Here is a 19,784-nt window from a genome sequence, read left to right as displayed (position 1 = left end):
ACATCTGCATGCCTTTCTGAGGGACCAAAAAGGTACAAAAGATGCACTGTTCTGCTTAACACAGGATTTATTGAGTAAGGGGTTCTTTTTATTTTTCTTAAAAAAATTAAGTCCTACTTCTGTGTGCACGTGTGTGTGTGTGTGTGTGTGTGTGTGTGTGTGTTAGTGTTAGTGTTACTAGAGTCAGGGTCTTGCTAGACAGGTGTTCCATTACTTGAGCCACGCTCCAACCCCTCTTTCTTTCTTTTAATTATTTTTCATATAAGGTCTCATGCTCTTCTTGCCCTGCTGGCTTCAGACCATGATCCTCCTATCTTCACTTCCAATAGCAGGAATTACAGGCGTGAGCCTCTGAACCCAACTTTTAGATGCTTTGATTAAAGTGAAACCTCTACTCTCTTACCTGCATGAAAGCAGCAGCTCCTTGGAATTCTTTCAATGAATCGCTTTCTGGAAGCTGAGAACTTGTAATGTGCATGAGTTAATTCAACCTCACGAAAGAAAGTATCGGGAGGTAAAATCAGCAATACAGATAGTTCAGACATTCTACCAGCCCACGCATAATTGTTATTTGCTCATTTTTCCCCCATGTTACCAGGATAACAGCTCAAGTAACATAGATAATAGACAAAATCAAATCGTCATTCTTATATTCATGACTCTTCCTGGATCTGGTCATATGACAGTTCATGAGAGTTCTAAATTGTGGAGGGAGTATTTTTCACCCTATTTCCATCAACTGTTCTATTTTTCTCAATTCTGAATTGGATTACTCACTGCATAGACACTGTTTGGGACTAGAAAATTTCCCCTAGATCTCTTAGTAGCTCCCACCATGTCCCTGCCTTCCATCCCCCATAGCTTATAGGAAACACGTACACATTCACAATAGGGCTGTCCTTTAAGGGGCTCTCACTATGATAGAGCCCCTCCTTAGACATGTGTAGGTAGTCCCAGGAGGACAGCTCAAAAATGGGACAATGGCATAGTGATCACGAGTTTGAACTTTGGTGTCTTGTAGGCCTGGGCTGAAATCTTGACTTGGACCAGAGAAATAAAAATCAGAACACTACTGAGATTGCATCTCACTCCAGAGTGGCAGTCATCAAGAAAACAACAAAAAATGTTGACAAAGATGGGTGGAGAGGAAGGAACTGTTCTGCACTGTTGGTGGGAATGTAAATGAGTGCAGCCACTATGGAAATCAGTATGGAGGTGCCTCAAGTTACTAAAAATAGATTTACGATCAGAGAAGGAATCTATATCAACATACACAACCAACCGAGGTATCTATCAATGGATGAATGGATAAAGAAAACATGACAGGTATTCATAAAGAGAATGAAATTATGCCATTTGCTGGAGAATAGATGGGACTGGAGATCATCATATGGAATGAAGTAAGTCAGATTCAGAAAGATGAATATCATGTTTCTCCTTATAGTTGGAATGTAGAATATTATTTTTTAAACAAACAGACATGAAAGCAGAAGGGAGACCACATGAGAAGAGAAAAAAGACCAGCAGGAATGGGAAGGAGACAAAAAAGGAGATGATTATGATCAAAGCACATTACATATGTGTCTAAAATGTCATGAGGAAGCCTATTGTACAATTAATATGTGATTATTGAAGTATTACGGTTTTGGGATTTAAAGTTGACATTGGATGAGTCACTTAAGCTCCCCAGGTCTCAGTGTTCTGAGAGCTCTAAATACCATTTACTTCTAGCGTTGCTGTGAGGACGAAGTGAGCTAATAATCTATGTGCAAAGAGCCTAGAATTCAGGGCCTAGGACAAGTGAGGGATGCTACCTATTATCAGTCATAGGAGCTGCCTCCCTCTGAATGTTACACTCCCAGCCTGGGGAGCAGGCCATGAGCACCAATGCCCACCTAAGCTTTCTGTTTGCCAGACAAAATGCCCTTTAGGTAGGGACCCTCCTAGTGTCTCCAGAAGGTTTCCAGGCTCACCCCCAGGTGAAACAAGAGCATCTGTGAAACCCAGAGAAAGGGCCAGGGACCTCCACACTTTCATAACTCCGTTAGCCATTACCTTGGCTTGTTTTTTTTTTTTTTTTTTTTGCACTGAAGGTGACAGGACATTAAGGGCATTGTCAATGACGCATATAAGGGCAGCCCTGCAGTGTCAAAGGAAAAAAACACCCATAACCAACCTTCTCAGTAGAATAAAACATTTTTCAAGATTTAAAAGAGTACAGTTGGGTGCCAGCAGCTCATACCTGGAATCCTAGCTTTTCAGGAGCCTAAGATCTGAGGATTGGGTTTCAAAGCCTACAGGGGTAGGAAAGTTCGTGAGACTCTTACCTCCAATTAACCACCAGGAAACCGGAAATGGTGCTGTGGCTCAAGTGGTAGATCACTAGCCTTGTGCAAAAAAGCTTAGGGACAGCGCCCAGGCCCTGAGTTTAAGCCCCAGGACTGGTGAGCACCCGTGTGTGCACGTACACACACATATAAAAGATTAAAAGAGCAGTGTTATCTCTGCTTCCCAACACCATGAAACCACCACCATCATTATTTGAATGTGGCCTTTCAGGATGAAGACAAAAGTCATTCTTATCTTTGATTTTGAGTTGATGATTCCCAATTCAGGCAGTCACACTGATTTCCTCTATCAGACAGTATCCCAGGATCCTCGTGACCCTAGACAGTATTTACCTGCCAAACACCCTTTGGGCCACCTGGGCTTCTTTTCCATCAGCCACTGAACTCTTGCTCTCTTGGAAGGCCATGTTTTTACTGGGTAATTACAACAAGGGATCCGTTGCCTATCCTGCTGGTTTTCCATTTCTGTACTTCCTTTAAGTCACTCTTGTGGTGACTGAGGCCATCAACATACAAACAGCCACCTTTCCATGCTGATATTCCAGATTTAGGATAGGACTTCCAAATCTATCACTCCTCTCTTCTTGTCTGCATCTTACCTGACCGAAGCTTCAGTCGCAAAAGCAACAACTAAAATGGCATCAGTAGAGTGACTGAGTCATCATCTGCTACTTCCTTGAGCTTTGCTGTGTGTGCTCTGACTTTATTCATAAGTACAATTAGCAGTCTGGCCTGGCCCAAGAAGCAGTAGTGCTTTCTTTTTGTTCACAAAAAGAATCTCAATTCTCTAGCCTACTTTGTGCTACATGAACATTTCTGAGAGCCTTCAAGAGTTCCAGGAAACAGTTTGCCTCCAAGCTTGACCATGGTCAGAGGTGAAGAGAACATTTTGTTTCGCTTCTCAAGCTTTGCCTTAGATATGCAAGCCTGCACTCCCAGGCTCTGTGAATTGTAAGCTAGCAATCTTCTGCCAAAAGCATCAGCTCAAAGCTATTCCTTTAAGTTCTTTTCTGTTTTTTTCTAGTACTGAGGCTTGGATTTAGGACCTCATGTTCTCGCTTGTTTTTTTTCCACTCAAGGCTGTCCCTCTGTCACATGAGCCATACTTTCAGTTACAGCATTTTGCAAGTTATTTAGGGGTTAGAGACGTTTTTGTAGGTAGAAACAAGAGGGGAAAACTGGGGGAAAGTGAAGGAAGGGAGGGGTAACACTGTCCCCCAAAATATACTCATTACCTAACTTATAAAATGGTAACCCCTCTGTACAGCATCTTAATAATAATAAAGCTATATATATATATATATATGTTCTTTTATTTCTTTTTTGCCAGTCATAGAGCTTGAACTCAGTGTCTGGGCACTGTCCCTGAGCTTTTCTGATCAAGATTAGTGCTCTATCACTTTGAACCATAGATCTACTTCCTGTTTTCTGGTGGTTAATTGGAGATAAGAATCTCACAGTCTTTCCTGCCAACACTGGCTTTGATACGCAATCCTCAACTCTCAGGCTCCCGACTAGCTAGGATTACAGGTATGAGCCACCAACACTCAGCTATTTCAGTTCTTTTAATCAGATTAGATTGTTTGCAGTAATCTTCTGGTGTTCACACTAATCGAAAGTCACCTGCTAGACTACTATAGTCTGTGTGTGAATCTGCATCCCCAAAGTGATGGAAAGGTAGGAAGTGATTAGATCATGAGGGATTAAGTCAAGCCTTATGAATAGGATTAGAGCCCTATAAGAGGAGGCTCGTAAATTCAAGAACAGTCTTGGCTACAAAGGAAGTCTGAGGCCAGCTTGGACTACATAGTGAATGAGATCTTGTTTCAAAAAACTAGACTAAAAACAACCAAACCCCTCCTTTCCAAATCTTCCTTTGGTTTTCAAAATTGTCCTTAGACTTAGTCCAATGGGAACATGTCCTTCTGGATCTCTTCTTACTTCTAATCCAGCCTGAAAGCCGTCTTCAATTATACTCTACAATGTGAAGTTGTTCTGTAATTTAAAAACCTCGTCATCTAGCTCATTATCACCACATCTTTTCTTCAGTCCATTTCCAGAAGACTATGGCTCATACTTATCCATGGAAGAACAAATTGGTTATTCATTACATCTTATCATTGAGTTGGCACTATACCAAAGACAGTATAATGAAGTCAGAAACTGAAAGAGGCAACCTAAAAGATGCTTTTGCTGGACCTGAAAATTAGCTAAAAACAGGATAAAATCTGGACCCCCAGCCCTTACATTGCATCTGTGTCCTTGGACCTGAGCTTTTCCTTCCTGTAGTCACTTTACAATCACCATGACTCCAGCAAAAACAAGATTCACCAATAAACATGTTGTAACAAAAGGCAAACTGGCCCTCAGACAGGCAATTCTTTCTTACCATTTTAAAGAACACAACCAAAAGCTACAAACCCTGCAAGGTCAAGCCTTCTGAGACAAAGCTTGAGTGAGTGATCTACCAAGCTGTATCTGTGACTTGGGACTGTTTTAACTGCACATATCTTTTCACCACCTGCCCAATTCTCTTTATTTAGCCTGAGGCAAATGTCTGTACCTCCAAATATGGCTGAAGATGTACTGAAGAGCTGTCTTCCCATCGCTCCCATAAATCTCCTTTCTTACTTGGAAAAAAATTATATTAAGTGAAGTAAGCCAGACTCAAAGAAACATAGGTCCCATGGTTTCCCTTATCTGCAATAACTAGTATATGTCTAGGACAAGCAGAAGAGGTCAAAAGTTATGTTCATATGATCATATAAGCTAATGCCAAGTGAAATGAACCCCAAGATAGGGACACAAGAGATTTTATCTTTCTTGTTGTTCTTTTTTAATGTACTTACATTGTACTATGTGATTTTTTTTGTTTCTTTGTATGTTTCCCCCCCCCCATGGTACAACCCCTGTTGTCACTGTATTTGATTCTCATTTCCTGCATCTTGTATATACATTTTTCTAATATGGGGAGGGGAAGGGAAATAACAAAATGCCGAAATAAGGATACAGGATGACCCATTGTAACATTGAGATCTATAAGACAGTACATTGAAAATGAACTTTACAACATTGGGGGGGGGGAGTTGGGGAGGTGGGAAGGAAAGGGATGGTAGGGGAAAAATAAAGGAGAGGGTAACAATGCTCAATAGGAAATGGACTCATTACCTTGCTCATGTAACTGCAACCCCTTTGTAATAAAAATATATATATTAACAACAACAACAAAAAATCTCTTCTCTGCCCTTCACCATGTTTCTGTATCTGGCACAAAGAGGTTAGTGTCCAGGGCTAATTTGGGACTCCTGGAATTTGGGCCTGAGGTCTGAAAACTCAATTTCAAAACTGTTCTGGGAAGGTAGTTCAGTGGTAGAGTGTTTACCTAGCATACATGAAGCCCTGAGTTCGATTCCTCAGTACCACATACACAGAAAAAGCTGGAAGTGGCACTGTGGCTTAAGTAGTAGAGTGCTAGCCTTGAGCAAATGAAGCTTAGGGACAGTGCCCAGGCCTGAGTTCAAGCCCTATGACTGGCAAAAAATTTTTAAAAAACTGCTTTGTTCTATGTTTTAATTTGGAGCACAATAAAATACCACAAAGCATTAATCTAGGCACTGAGATAGATTCTGAAGAAATTTATAGTCATTGAAGAATTTGCTTACCAGCAGTAACCTAAAGGAGCTGGCCACTCTTCTCAGGAAAACTATCTGGTTTAAAACATACTATGTGCATGCGAAAGTAACTACAGCATTTAGTTTAACATTTCAATTTCATGCGTATATAAATGTCTGTGGCAACATATCCAATTTCTCCCTTCTTCCAGAATTCCCTCTTTTACCTTTTCTCCTATTCAATTACTGACTAGGCCCAACCTTGCTTGGCTTTTGAAAAGAAAGGTGCTGTAGACTCTGTTTTATCTTTTCTAACCTCTTAAACAAAATGAAAAATAGGCTGAGCACTGGTGGCTCATGCCTATAATCCCAGATACTCAGGAGGCTAAAACCTGGGGGAGCCACAGTCAGTGCCAACTTGGGCAGAAAAGTTTGAGTGACTTTGTCTTAACTAGCAAGATGCTGGACTGGAGCAGTGGCTCAAGTGGTAGAATACCAAGCATGAAAAAGCCACATGAGAGCTTGAAGCCCTGAGGTCAAGCCTTTGTACCAGCACTTCTCCCAAAATATTGATCTTCTTTCCATTTTAATACTTTAGTTTCTCTTTCTCATTTTCACGTCAGCATAGTGTTTACCATCTCTCTGTCTTTCCTAGAGGTGCAGTTACTCTGTCAAGGTGAGAGATGCATAATCGGGCCATAGCCAAATGACATTCTGACTTTTTCTCTTGGCATGGGTACCTGAATCAATTTTGTGCTTTTGTGTGCTAGCTTTGGTCTTTTTGGTGGGGCTCAGTTGAAATGGCTTCCAGTTCTCTGGAGGGAGGATACAGGACTTGGCATAGCTAGAGGAATAGTTGGGGCTGGGCATTCAGAGCTGAGCTGGGGACGGCCTCCACAGGCTCAGAATTACGGCCGCTATTGTTCACCCTAGGTGAACTGCAAGGCAGAGGGTCTTTCTTGACTCTTTACTGATCCTTTAGGATTGTCATTCTGAAAAGGAGTGAAGAGAGGCAGGTTAGGCTCCTGCCCAGCCCCTCTTCTGTTCTGCTTGTCTGCCTTACCAAAGACCTTTCTACTCACTCTCTGCTGATGGGAGGCTTTATGCCCTAAAGGCCTCCTTTCAGTTTCCATAGAAACAAGCAGTATGGTGGTACCCACCATAAGGAGTCTTAAAGCCACAGATACTTTCTTTTGAGAAGCTTTTTTTCTTTGTCAGTTGTGGGGCTTGGACTCAGGGCCTGGGCCGAGCTCTTTTGCTTAAGGCTAGTGCTCTACCACTTTGAGCCACAGCACTTCTGGTTTTCTGATGATTAGTTGGAGATAACAGTCTCACAAGAACTTTCCTGTTTGGGCTGGCTTTGGACTGCAATCATCAGATCTCAGCCTCCTGAGTATCTAGAATTATATCTCAGCACTCGGCTTGAGAATACAATAATATAATAAATGCCAGATAGCAATAGTGTGTGTTTGTGTGCATGCACACATGCTAAACTTGCATTGTCCCTGAACTTTTCTGCTCAAGGCTAGCCTCTACCACTCTGAGTCAGACCTCCACTTCCCATTTTTTGGCACTTAATTGGAGATAAGAGTCTCATGGACTTTTCTGCTTGAGTTGGCTTCAAATGGCAGTGCTCAGATCTGAGCCTCCTGTGTAGCTAGGATTGCAGGCATGAACAATCAATGCAGAACTCTCTGCAATAACTTTTAAAGAGATAATTCTTTTTTTATTGTTCTGAAGGGCTTTACTAATACCATTTTCTTGTTGCCACCCGCCACCCCTAAATTTATGTGTTTGTGTATGTGAATCTTTCAAACTTGATGGAAAAGATGATCAATTGATACCAGTCCAATGAAAGATTCTAAAGAGATAGTTTAAGGTAATTCATCAAAACCATAACATTTCACATATTTACATTTAATTTATTTTAAAAAATCTATTCCTAAAGACTTGGGAGAAAAATTCAACTAGGGAACTATAATTAAAACACAACCCATAACCAGAGGCTCAAAGCTCTGGCTGAGATCTGAGCTCTGCAGAGAGTTTGGACAGTTTCTCACATCTTTTTTTGTAAACCTAGTCTCAATAGCTGGTCTCAATCTTACCATTCTAAGTGCTGGGATTATAGGCATGAGCCACCATCCCCAACTCCATAAAGTTTTCTGAGCTATAAGATCAGAAGGGAAGCAAAAAAGTAGGGGGAAAAAATACTGCCACAGCTTTTGCAATGTGTCAGGGAAACTGACACTGTCATGTGAGAATAAAATAATTTTAAATATTTGTTCTGAGAGGGGGGTGGAGGGAGGGAGGGAGGGAAAGAGAGGAGAGTGTCACTATTGTTTCTTACCCCCAAAGTATGTCAACTAACAACTTTAGTGCTGGGTATTCATATAAGTCTTTTAGTGGTGGGATCCCTCACAATCCTGTGTGTTTCTCTGTCCTATCTGTGCACTTCAGTATTCTCACACCCTCAGCCCCACGCATGCTTCATTTGATTTCTTTTTTCTTTTTCTTTCCTTTCTTCCTCCCTCCCTCCCTCCCTCCCTCCCTCCCTCCCTCCCTCCCTCCCTCCCTCCCTCCCTCCCTCCCACCATCCCTCCCTCCCTCCCTCCCTCCCTCCCTCCTTTCTTCCTTTCTTCCTTCCTTCCTTCCTTCCTTCCTTCTTTCCTTCCTTCCTTCCTTCCTTTCTTTGCCAGTCCTAAGGCTTGAACTCAGGGCCTGAGTGCACTATCCCTGAGCTTATTTTGCTTAAGGCTAGCACTCTACCACTTGAGCCACAGCGCCACCTCTGGCTTTTTCTGTGTATGTGGTACTGAGGAATGGAGCCCAGTGCTTCATGCATGCTAGACAAGCACTCTACCACTAAGCCTCCTTCCCAGCCCACATGCTTCATTTGAACAACTATTTGAATTTCCTTAGCTTTTCAGCTCAGCTGCCACTCTGCGATGGAATTCTCTGCCTCTCTTCTTTCTCAAAGGCCTGGAAGTTTGGCTTTTCCTCCCACCAGTCCACTAAAAGGTGACTCCCATGGCCTGGCCATGTTGCATGATCTGCATTGTATGACTCTGCTTTCAGGGCTTTCACTCACCAGTCTTGTTTTCCTCTCATCATTAAGCCTGCAATAGATATTATGAATTATTTCAAACAACAACAACAAAAAAGCCCCTACTGTATAGAAAGGAAAATACTACCTTATTTCTGGCATCCACCCAGGTCTTTGAATATATCCTCCATGTCCTTTTCTGGCTCTTTTGTTGTGATCAGCCTTTGACTCTTGGACATCCTTCAAGCTCACTCGCAACTTCTTCTCTGCCCTCTTCTGAAAATTTCACTTAGTGAATTAGAATGTCAAATTTGGAACAGAGGTTCTGGGATGGAGATGAACTGTTCTTCACATGAAAGGGGCAAGTCTAGGGGCAGGAGAGGGGGAGCGACAAGAGGGGACCTAGTACTTGTAAGGTCTAGAAAATGAAGACTCCAAAGACCAGGATATTTGGAAAAAGAGACATTTTTTCCAGGTATCTTTTATCAGCTGACATCTCTCCTAAATTTAATTTTTCTAGTTGAAACCTTTTGAAAGTTCCAGACTTGTAGCCATCTGATAATGAAAGCCAGCTTTTTCCATGTCATTGTAGTTAAACTACGTGTTTTAATTAGGTAACTTAAGCGTCAGAGACATCTCAAATTCAACCCTTATCCTCCGGGTCCTAACACCCGCAGTGCATGCTTCAAACCTCAGAGTGTGCCTGCTTCTATATACACTGTTTTCCCTGCGTGAACATACCTAAGGTTTATAAACATTTGTGTATAAACTGTTGTATTAGGAATGGAGAAAGGGTTTAGGGAGAATGATGGTGGGGTTGAGTTTGACTGGGATACTGTGGAGATGCCACAATGAAATCCCCTTGTTTAACTAATGTATGCTAATAAAAAGTTATAAAACGAATAAGTAAAGAAAGAGAGGGAGGGTGGGAGAGGAAGGGAGGGAGGAAGGGAAGGAGGAAAGGACAGGCTCTAGGCTGGGATGGGGCAAGTATCAGCAGGAGGAGAGAGGGCCAAGGAGATGGTGAAGAAGAATGAATATAGTAGAAGTGATTTACATGCATGTATGAAAATCGAACAAGAAACCTGTTGACCTGTTGATGCTGCTTTAAGAAGGGATGAGAGAGAGAGATGTGGTGAATATGATGGGGATATATTGTATTTATGTTGGGAAATGCCACCATGAAACTAATTGTGCAACTAATATATGCTAATAAAAATATATTTTTTTAAAAAACACAAAGAGATTAACAGCAAGAGCTAATGATAGAATGGAACAATTATAATGACTACTGACTAACTGCAACAATTAATTTGTAAAGAGAAAAAGTTTACTTTGGGTTGTAGAGGTTTGAGTTCATTCGTTGATTAGCCTGTTGTTTTGACTTATGTTGGAACAGCCTATATGCTGGAAATATGAGATAGCACAAGCCATTCACGTCTTGCAAGAAGCTCGAGAGAAGAGCACACCCGCAATGACTTAAAGGCCTCCCCCAGGACTCCCTCTTGAAGTTTCCACCACTGCCCAGTAGCACAAGGCTGAGGATTATATCCTTAACTATTTGGGCACATTTCAGATCTAAACTAGGGTAGGGCAGCAGAGACACTGAATAATGGGATGATTCATGCTCTGGGCAGGAACGACTTCAATGGTGTGAGATTTCATCATGCTACTCAGAATGGTACATGACTTAAAACTCATGAATTGTTTATTTCTGGAATTTTCCTTATATTATTTTTGGACTTCAGTTGACTGCAGCAAACTGAAAAGCAGAAAGTGGAATGCAGATACAAGGGAATCTAACTGCATTCCTTTGTTCATCATTTCCACACCGCATGCATTTAGCATTTCCCTCCTCAGTAACCCACAGTCAACTCAACTCTTCAATCCTCCAACATCCCCATTTCTCTCCAGGAAAAAGAATGTTCTCCAGAATCCGCTCTTCATTCTCTATCTACCTCCAGACTTCAGTGTCCTGAAGCAGAATCAGTGCAGTGGGTATCTTAAAGTCCTCCAGTGTTTCCCATTGCCTTTAGAATAAGGCCTGAGTTCCCTCCTTTGGTCTTTTCTACCCTATTTCACCCCAGACTGTGCCACCTTGTCTATGCTGCCCTCATTTCCTTTACTCACAGGCTCCAGCTCTGGGGCTTTCCTGAGCACCTTCTAACAGGCTCTCTCTTTCTGTCCCAGATGCTTTTCAGGTGGTTATGAAAGGAACACTTTCAGGAAAATACAGGCTTTATCAATATGTTGAGAATTATCTTTCCCAATAAGCTATTTTTCTTTTCTTTATTTATTGTTATTCTCTCTCCCTCTCCCTCCCCTCTTTGGTGCTAGAGAAGATTAAGCCCATAGCCGCTCCCACTCAGGGGGAGGATGGTGGATACATAGGGCACCCTAATTCTGGCCGGCTGATGGAGATACCCATCCTTGGTAAGTGACAGTCCTTCCTGCCCCCACAACTGAAATGAGGTTGCAGAGGCCTGCCAGGACAGTTTTAAAAGGAGAAGCAAAGCAAAATTGGCAGAGAAGGCCTGGGCTCTGGGGTGGGAGCAGCCTCTGGTGACAGCATGAGGAAGAGGAGTTCTTGGTGTTGAATCCCTGAGTCTGTGATCCTTTTGATCTATCCCTCTGGTACTATAGTGCTCGCCACAGAGATTTGTGACAGTTTATTCTAACTGTTCCTTCTTACCTTGAATTGTAATAATTAAACTGAATTGGTACAAAAAGCTACTTTATAGGCTGGAGGCATGGCTCAAGTAGTAGAGTGCTTGCCTAGCAGGATTGAGTTCGAATCCCAGTATCACAAGAAGGTAATTATTCATGCAGAAGATGTGTTGAGAGTTTACTGTGTATCAAGAATTTCTCTGGCGTTGGCCTAACTACTGGATTTTACATGTAAAATGGTAGACTGTGTACATCTATACATTCTATAGGATATAATGAACACATTATCTATATTTTATATACTTATCTGTTGTGTTAAACGGTATATACTACAGTCTATATACAATAGGTAATATGCATTATGTTATATACATTATATATTCTGTTGCAGCTGGGCACTGATGGTTCACACCTGTAGCTCTAGATATGCAGCAGGCTGAGATCTGAGAATCAAAGTTCAAAGCCAGCTTGGGCAGACAAATCAGAGAAGACAGACTCTTGTCTCCAATCAGCCAGCAAAAAGCCAGTGGAGGTGGAGGGGTGGCTCAAGTGGTAGAGCATCATACTTAAGTGAAAAAGCTAAGGGTTAGTGACTAGGCCTCAAACTCAAGGTCCTGTAACAGACACAAAAGAAGAAGAAAGAAGAAACATGTTGGATAAATATGATATTTATCTATGATTATATTCTATTCTAGCAGAACCGTGTCACTGATGATTTTCTTCCAAACTCTGCGTTTTCCTAGCACTTTTTTTTAAGTTAAAAAAATTGTTATAAAGGTGAGGTACAGGCAGGTTACAGAGTACATTTCTTTTTGGACAATGTCACCCCTTCCCTCACTCTTTTTCAGTTTTTCCCTCTCTTCCCCACCCACAAGTTAGATAGTGCATTTTCAACATAGGTCTAGTGAGTCCCACTGCTCATTTGTTCACCCTTTGCCCTTCCATTTCTATTCCCCCTTTACCATCCCAAAGACAGATAAATGAACAAATAAGACAAAAAGAAAAGAAAAACAGCAACAAAGAAAAATCTTGTTTCCATTTCTGGAGTTCATTTCAATAAATATTTGATAGGGTCAGCTGCACATAGATATTGCACCTTTGTGTTCCTCTCCTAAGACTAGCTCCCTTTGATCTGTGTGTGAATGCCTATATATGTTATTACACTTAGTTGTATTTTAGATCTAGTTTCCACATATGTGAGAACACATGTGCCATTTGTCTGTCTGAGCTTGGCTTACTTCACTTAACATGATTTGTCTTAGGTTTATCTATTTCCCTGCAAATGACATATTATTCTTTTCTTTTTTCCTTTCCTTTCCTCCCCCCCCCCCCCGTTCTCCCTTTCTTTTGTTGTTGTGGGGCTTGAACTCTGGACATGGGTACTTGATCTTCCTCTCAAGGCTAGCTCTCTACCACTTGAGCCACAGCGCAACTTCTGGTTTTCTGGTGATTAATTGGAGATGAGTCTCACAGAATTTCCTGTCCAGGCTGACTTTGAACTGCAGTCTTCAGATTTCAGCCTCCTGAGTAGCTTGGATTACAGGCATGAGCCACCAGCACCCAGCTTGTTATTTCTAATGGTTGTATAAAATTTCATTGAGTATAGGGACCACATTTTTTTTTGATCCACTCATTTATTGTAGGGCATCTGGGCTGTTTCATAACTTGGCTATGGTGAATAGTGCAGCAGTGAACATGGATGCAAAATGTCTTTAGGTATCCTGGCTTGTGATGTTCTGGGTAGATGCAGTGTGGCTGGGTCATAGGGAAGATCTATGTTTAGTTTTTTGAGGAACCTCCAGACTGCTGTTCAGAGTGGTTGTACTAGTTTATATCCCCACCAGCAGCCAGCACTCTTTTAAAGGACTTTTTATCATCTGTTCAGGGGACTGGTAAGCAGATGTATTAGCCTATCCAAATCTGAGCTCAAGGGCTGTACTCACATGGACCTGGGTGTGCACGGGAAAAAGAAAAGTTGTCAACTGTGGAGTAGGTGTGCGGTATGTCAGATCACTCCTGGGTTGGAGGAAAGCCTGCCTTGCCTCTCAGCCCATTCACAGAGGGTGTTCTGGTTGCCGCAGAGTCCTGGTGGTCTTTGGCTTCATGTAGAAAAAAGATTTGCAGTCACAGAACTGGAAAGTGTTGGGGGGGGGCACGGGGAGCCACAAGTGTCTAGCCCTACTCTGAAATCATAGGCCCGACCTCTCCTCCCCAGACCAGCAAAGACAGGCAGGCTCCAGCTCTGACTGCTTCTGAGTTCCCACTCCAACCGTTTTCTGGGGTTTGTTCCCAGCCCATTGTGGAAGGAAAAGAAGGACAAGGAAACGGGAGGGAGGGAGGGTAGATGAATGAGTGGGTGAATGGGTGGGTGAGTGGATGTGTGGCTGGGTGAGTAGGAGTCTGGGAACAATTATCTAGGACAGGGAGATCGAGCCCCTCTGGAGATCCCTTTTTTTCCCTTCCCAGCACCAGCCGCTGCTCGGAGTGTGGCCAGCTAGGGAGCACGGGGGGGGGGGGGGGGGGGGGGGGGGGGGGGGGGGGGGGAGAGGTGGGGAAGGAGGGGCGGGGCGGGGAGGGCCTGGGAGGCGGAGAGCGGGGGAGAGGAGGGAGGGGAGGGCCCTGTGGAGCCGGGCGCTGGCTGCGGCTGGGGGGCCGATGTCGCCGCCTCCGGCCCGGGGCTGAGCCGCGGCGTCTCGGGCGGGAAGCCGAGCGCGCCCCGCGCGCGGGAGGATGGGCTGCGGCGGGAGCCGGGCCGATGCCATCGAGCCCCGCTACTACGAGAGCTGGACCCGGGAGACCGAGTCCACCTGGCTCACCTACACCGACTCGGACACGCCGCCCAGCGTCGCCGCGCCGGACGGCGGCCCGGAGGCGGGCGGCCTGCAAGCAGGTGAGCGAGCTGGGTGCCCGCAGATCCCCGCAGCGAACGGGAGCGGGAGGGGAAGCCCAGGACTCCGCCTGAGAATTGATGGCGGGATGGGGGGGGGGGGGGGGGGGGGGGGACACAGAGGCAGGACCTGGTTTGGACTGGTCAAGTCACAGACCCCTAGGGGGCCGGACTAATCCCCTGTGGCCGGCGACCACACGGAGGATGCGCATGGAGGAGAGAGTTGGGGTGGGTGGATGGGTGGGTGGATGGGTGGATGGATGGATGGGTGGATGGGTGGATGGATGGGTGGATGGGTGGGTGGATGGATGGGTGGATAGTTCATCTCACCGCACGCCGGCCCTTTAGTGGAACCCCTGCCCTTCATCTGATCGGTTCCTCTTCACACTGCTCTGGTCAGCTTCCCCTCTGGGTACCTGCACACCCACTCGGGGACTTCTCCACCCACTTGGCCACCTGGCCCTCCCTTATGGAAGAGACTAGATCTGATCGCCTGGGTGGCAGCCAGTCTCTTTCCCTGTCCTCTCACCTACAGAGGCTTCAAGGCTAGAATTTTCATTCAGGGCAAAACAATGAACGCCTGTCCATCACTAGTTGGGACACTCAGATTTACTTCAAGCATAGAAAGGGGCTTTCTTCCCAACTCCAGCGTGTCGCAATGCTTTATGAAAGTGTAAAAGGTTTTAACCATAAATTAAATAACCCATAGGTTAATTCCCAGTCAGCAGAAATTGGAATTGCAAACAACTTTCTGGTCCAGTCACAAGTCACAATTTTTAAAAAATCGAACCTATTATAGTGTAGACATACAAACTGTTACTACCTGTAGTCAACTTATTAACAGTTAAGAGAAGAGAAAAAAAACATTATACCTAAGGGCTTATCACAGATTTCCCCAAAACCCAGACCAATATTTCTATTAAGAAGTTTTTGCTGTTTCTCGACCCCTTTATGTTAGGATTTTTTTGGGGGGGGTCTGGTCGTGGGGCCTGAACTCTGGGCCTGGGCACTGTCCCTCAGCTCTTCAGCTCAAGGCTAGCACTCTACCACTTGAGCCACAGCACCACTTCTGGCTTTTTTTTTCTGCTTTTGTGGTGCTGAGGAATTGAACCCAGGGCCTCTTGCATGCAAGGCAAGCACTCTACCACTGAGCCACCTTCCCACTAATAACCCTAAATCCATACATTCTAAAACATAGCTACTACTTTAACATGGAGAATAGGTCCCTTCATCTTTTAGAACTAATACTGGCTTCTTTACTCCCCTCCCCATAGCTTCTCTCTCCTTCCTCTCCCTTTCCCTTTTCCTTTCCCTCCCTTTTCCCTCCCCTTCCCTTTCCTTCCCTTCCCCTCCCCCTCCCTCTCTCCCTCCCTCTCTTTTCTCTCCCTCTCACACACACACACTTTTTGTAACACAAGGTCTGGCAGCTATGTTGCCAAGGCTAGCCTTGAACTCTTGGGTTCACATCCTCTCCTTAGCCTCCCAAGTAGCAGACATGCATCTTAGTTTCTTTTTCTTTTTCTGTTTTTTTTTTCTTTTTTTACCCTTAAACTTAGAACTGTCTGTGAAAGCTGTCATAACACTGGATTTATATGTAATTCACCCTGACTCACAGTGGCAATCATAATGGTTATTTTTTATGTTACCGTCTTAGCAGGTTAGCAAATGATGTGCTGGCCGATTATGGTGTCAGGATGGGCCTCTGGAGGGACTTGTAAAATGTTGAGATGTAGCAGCATTTCCCAGGGAAGTGAAGTACTTCTCCATAGACTCCAGGGTCAGGGCTGCACAGCAAGGAAATACAGCTGAAAAGATTCAGCATGAAAAAGAACAAAATAGAGCTTCAGTGGATGGTTGCTTTGGTAACTCTGTGTGTGTGTGTGTGTGTGTGTGTATGTGTGTGTGTGAACTGTTGTAGACTAGCTAAATATGTACATGAGTCTTTTCCAATGGCTTATTCATGTATCACTCTGCTCTTCTGACTCATCCCATCCACCATAAGATCTGTACCTCACAAGTGGAGCCTGCCTATACTCACTCATAGAACTTGGCTAAACATGGCAAGGGGCTGGCTAGGCAGGTAGTCCTGAAAACCAGTATCATTCAGATGAGGGACCTAGTTCTAGTCCCAGCACAACACCCCCAAACTGGCAAGCATCCTTTCAGTTCCCTAGAAATTTCCATTAGTCCCAGTAGTAAAGGGCCATTCTTGAAGACTGAACCCAAGCATCCTGGGAGTACACTGAGATAATCTAGGGCCTTAAGCGGACAGGGTTCCTGGGCTTCACAGCCTGGAAACTGGTCATTCTTAGTCAGAGTGGGTTATCCAGGAAAGCTACAAGTCTCCTGGGTTTCCACCACCCGGGCGATTAGCCAGGGTTCTTTATTATGTTCTTCCAGCTCCCTGACAAGTACCCATCCCTAATGAATGCTTCCACCATGAATTCACCCCAGGCTGCTATGAGCGACCTAGTGGTCCACAGGGGCTGTGTTGTGATAGGAAGCCTGATTTTTACCTGTTCAGCAATACTTTCCTGATGAAGTAGAGACAAATAGAAAAATTGGATTCAGAAGAGTCCAGGTTGTCATATCAACCAAAATCTCTTTGGTAGAATCTAGAGCAGTCTCTGAAATTCATTTATCCAGGAAAACGGGCTCTGGGGTGAATCACCCCAGCCCTGGTCACTCTCTGTATCACTTCAGAGACTTGGGTCACTGGTTATTCTTTCAGAGTCCAATTGAAGACACTGTTCTTCTGGCTACCTTCACCTATGGAAGCTGAAGAGATGGAGTGGGGCTAACTTCTCTTATGTCTTTCATATTTAGCATGTATGTGCCCCAAGGTCATGACTTCTCTGAAGCTTTTCTGAATGAGCACTCTGTCTAAACCTGCCCCTTTCCCATACCAGCTCTTCCTAGACTCTTCCTCATTGTTGTCTCTTGCAGTCATTGCTACTGAACTGTCCCTGCTTGAAGTGCCCTTCCCTCCCCCAACTTTATCTTACTCTACTGAAATATCTGGCCCCATCGAAAGATTCTGTAGCCCTGCCCTGCTACTCCAGCTCTACAAGTGGGCCTGCTGAAAAGCCCCATTTAAACAGGTCTGCTTTGAAATCTTTTATTTTTTTTTTAGTTGGTCATGGGGCTTGAACTCTGGGCTTGGATGCTGTCCCTGAGCTCTTCAGCTCAAGGCGAGTGCTCTACCACATGAGCCTCAGTACCACTTCTGGTTTTCTAGTGGTTTATTGGAGATGAGTCTCACGGACTTTCCTGCCAGGACTGGCTTTGAACTGCGTTCCTCAGATCTCAGCCTACTGGGTAGCTAGGATTATAGGTGTGAGCCACCGGCACCCAGCTGCTTTGAAATCTTACTTCTATTTGTCATCCCAATCCAGATTAAGAGTATACCATACGGTAGATGTCACTAAATATTTCTGGAATGAATTGTGAATTTTATGCTAGGTAAGCGGGCTACAAATTCTTCTGCTAGTCACACAAAAGAATTTCTCACTCCTCCTTCTTACTCAGAAAGTGATCACAAGCCTCTGGTCCCTGTTTTGGACACTGTTTGCTCTAGCCAGCAGAACTCAATGAAGTTTTTTAGAGTTGACTATGATGTAGGCTGGAATGTAGACTCAACTGAAGTCACAGCCATTGCATTCTTCTGTCATCAGAGCTTGTCTCTTTGTCACAGAAGGAAATTAAATTGGTCAGATGTGATTTAATTTACATAAAACTAGTTTTCAGGTTTGGGTCTTCACTTCCATTGTCAGAAAACAGTCTGAAGGAGAAAGGTTGGCAGGGTTGTTGTGACTCAGCTCCGTTCAGCCATTCCATACAATGATAACATGGGTTTATCTCCATTTAATACAAGCCCCTTTTAGGTTTTTTTTTCCCCCATCTAATTTCCCTAAAAAAGTAAACAGTTCAGATTTCTCTAAAGTAATTCTTTATGGTTTTAATTACTATAACAATTGCTTTAGTCTATGGAACTTTGGAGAACTGAAGACAGCAAAATGGTTTACTTAAATAAACTGAAAGATAGCCAAATAAGACAAAGAACATTTAATATTACTATTAGCTAATATTTATTTACTAATGACTTATCAAAACCAGGTACTATACTTTATACTTTAAGTAAATCATCTCATTTAATACTTGCAGCCAGGATAAAGTAGGATCTATTATGTCCTCATTTTACAAGCCAGAGAATCAGTGTATGAGCAACTTTTCTAAACCAGGACTGAAATATTTCTGTTTGATTTCAAAATTCATATTCCTAAATCCTACCAACTTAATTAATGGGGATTGGTGTTAGAATTCTTGATTTTGCAGTTAACAGGATCAAAGTCTAGTCCAATCTCTTGACTGGACCTTTTTTTTTTTCTTCCCCACATTAACTCCAAGGATGAGATCTCTCTTCCCTAGGCGAAGGCAGAGCAACTTCTCTGTGAGACGCTTCCTTCTCTGGTGATTGCCCCAGACCAGTGATCAGACCAGTGGGATCATACCTTGCACGGGCATCTCTCTCAATCCTGGAAGATGCCGCCCATCTCTTTGTACCATTGAATCTCCAGGCCAAGCACAGGCTAGTCTGTACTCATTTTTCATGTCTCTCATGGGCTGGACCAGATTTTTCAAACACATTACTCAGTTTCTCAAAGTATCTTTCAATATAGAGGAACCCCTTGGCTGCTGAGGCAGGTGGAGTCACATTCTGATGCGGCCCTAAGCGAACCTCTCTACAGGTAAAATCAGCTTGGGATTTTTTCTTCTTGTTGTACTTGATGAGTCATACTAAACTTATGATTAGATCTCAGACGCTTTCTAATTAAATAGGAGGTTCATGACATCAGCCACACTGTATTTTCTCTATTATATACCCAGCACCTGGTTCAGTGACTGAATGGACGATAGGGGTACTCAATAAATGTTGAATGGATGAGGTTTTTCCCTCATGAAACCTGTATTAGTACTACTAGTTTTAGTATGGGAGCTTAATATTTTTGCATTTATTCCTGTTAAAATTCATCTCGTTGGTTTCCACTTAATGTTTCAATTTGCTAACCTTGGTTTGTTTTGACAATACTAAGAAGAGAATATGCTAGGTCTTTGCTTCCCTGAATAGATAGACTAAAGGTGAAGGCAGTTATTTGCTCTTTTATTCATTCAGTAGACATTTAACACAAAGATAGGAAAGGTCTGTTTCTTTTTTTTTCTTTTTTTTT

General features: G+C 43.5%; 1 protein-coding gene across 1 annotated transcript in view; it reads left to right on the top strand.

The window, feature by feature from the left end:
* Positions 1 to 14,391: 14,391 nt before the first annotated feature.
* The window catches only part of Baalc (brain and acute leukemia, cytoplasmic), a 54,551-nt gene continuing 49,158 nt past the window's right edge, over positions 14,392 to 19,784 (top strand). The window contains exon 1 of the mRNA XM_013012444.1: positions 14,392 to 14,559. Coding sequence (XP_012867898.1) covers positions 14,400 to 14,559 — 160 coding nt within the window. The 5' untranslated portion in view covers positions 14,392 to 14,399. The remainder of the gene's footprint in view (positions 14,560 to 19,784) is intronic.

This window comes from Dipodomys ordii, unplaced genomic scaffold, assembly GCF_000151885.1.
Source record: "Dipodomys ordii isolate 6190 unplaced genomic scaffold, Dord_2.0 Scaffold17, whole genome shotgun sequence".
Lineage (NCBI taxonomy): Eukaryota > Metazoa > Chordata > Mammalia > Rodentia > Heteromyidae > Dipodomys > Dipodomys ordii.
The sequence above is the reverse complement of the archived record's forward strand: the minus strand, read 5'-3'. Positions and strand labels throughout refer to the sequence as shown.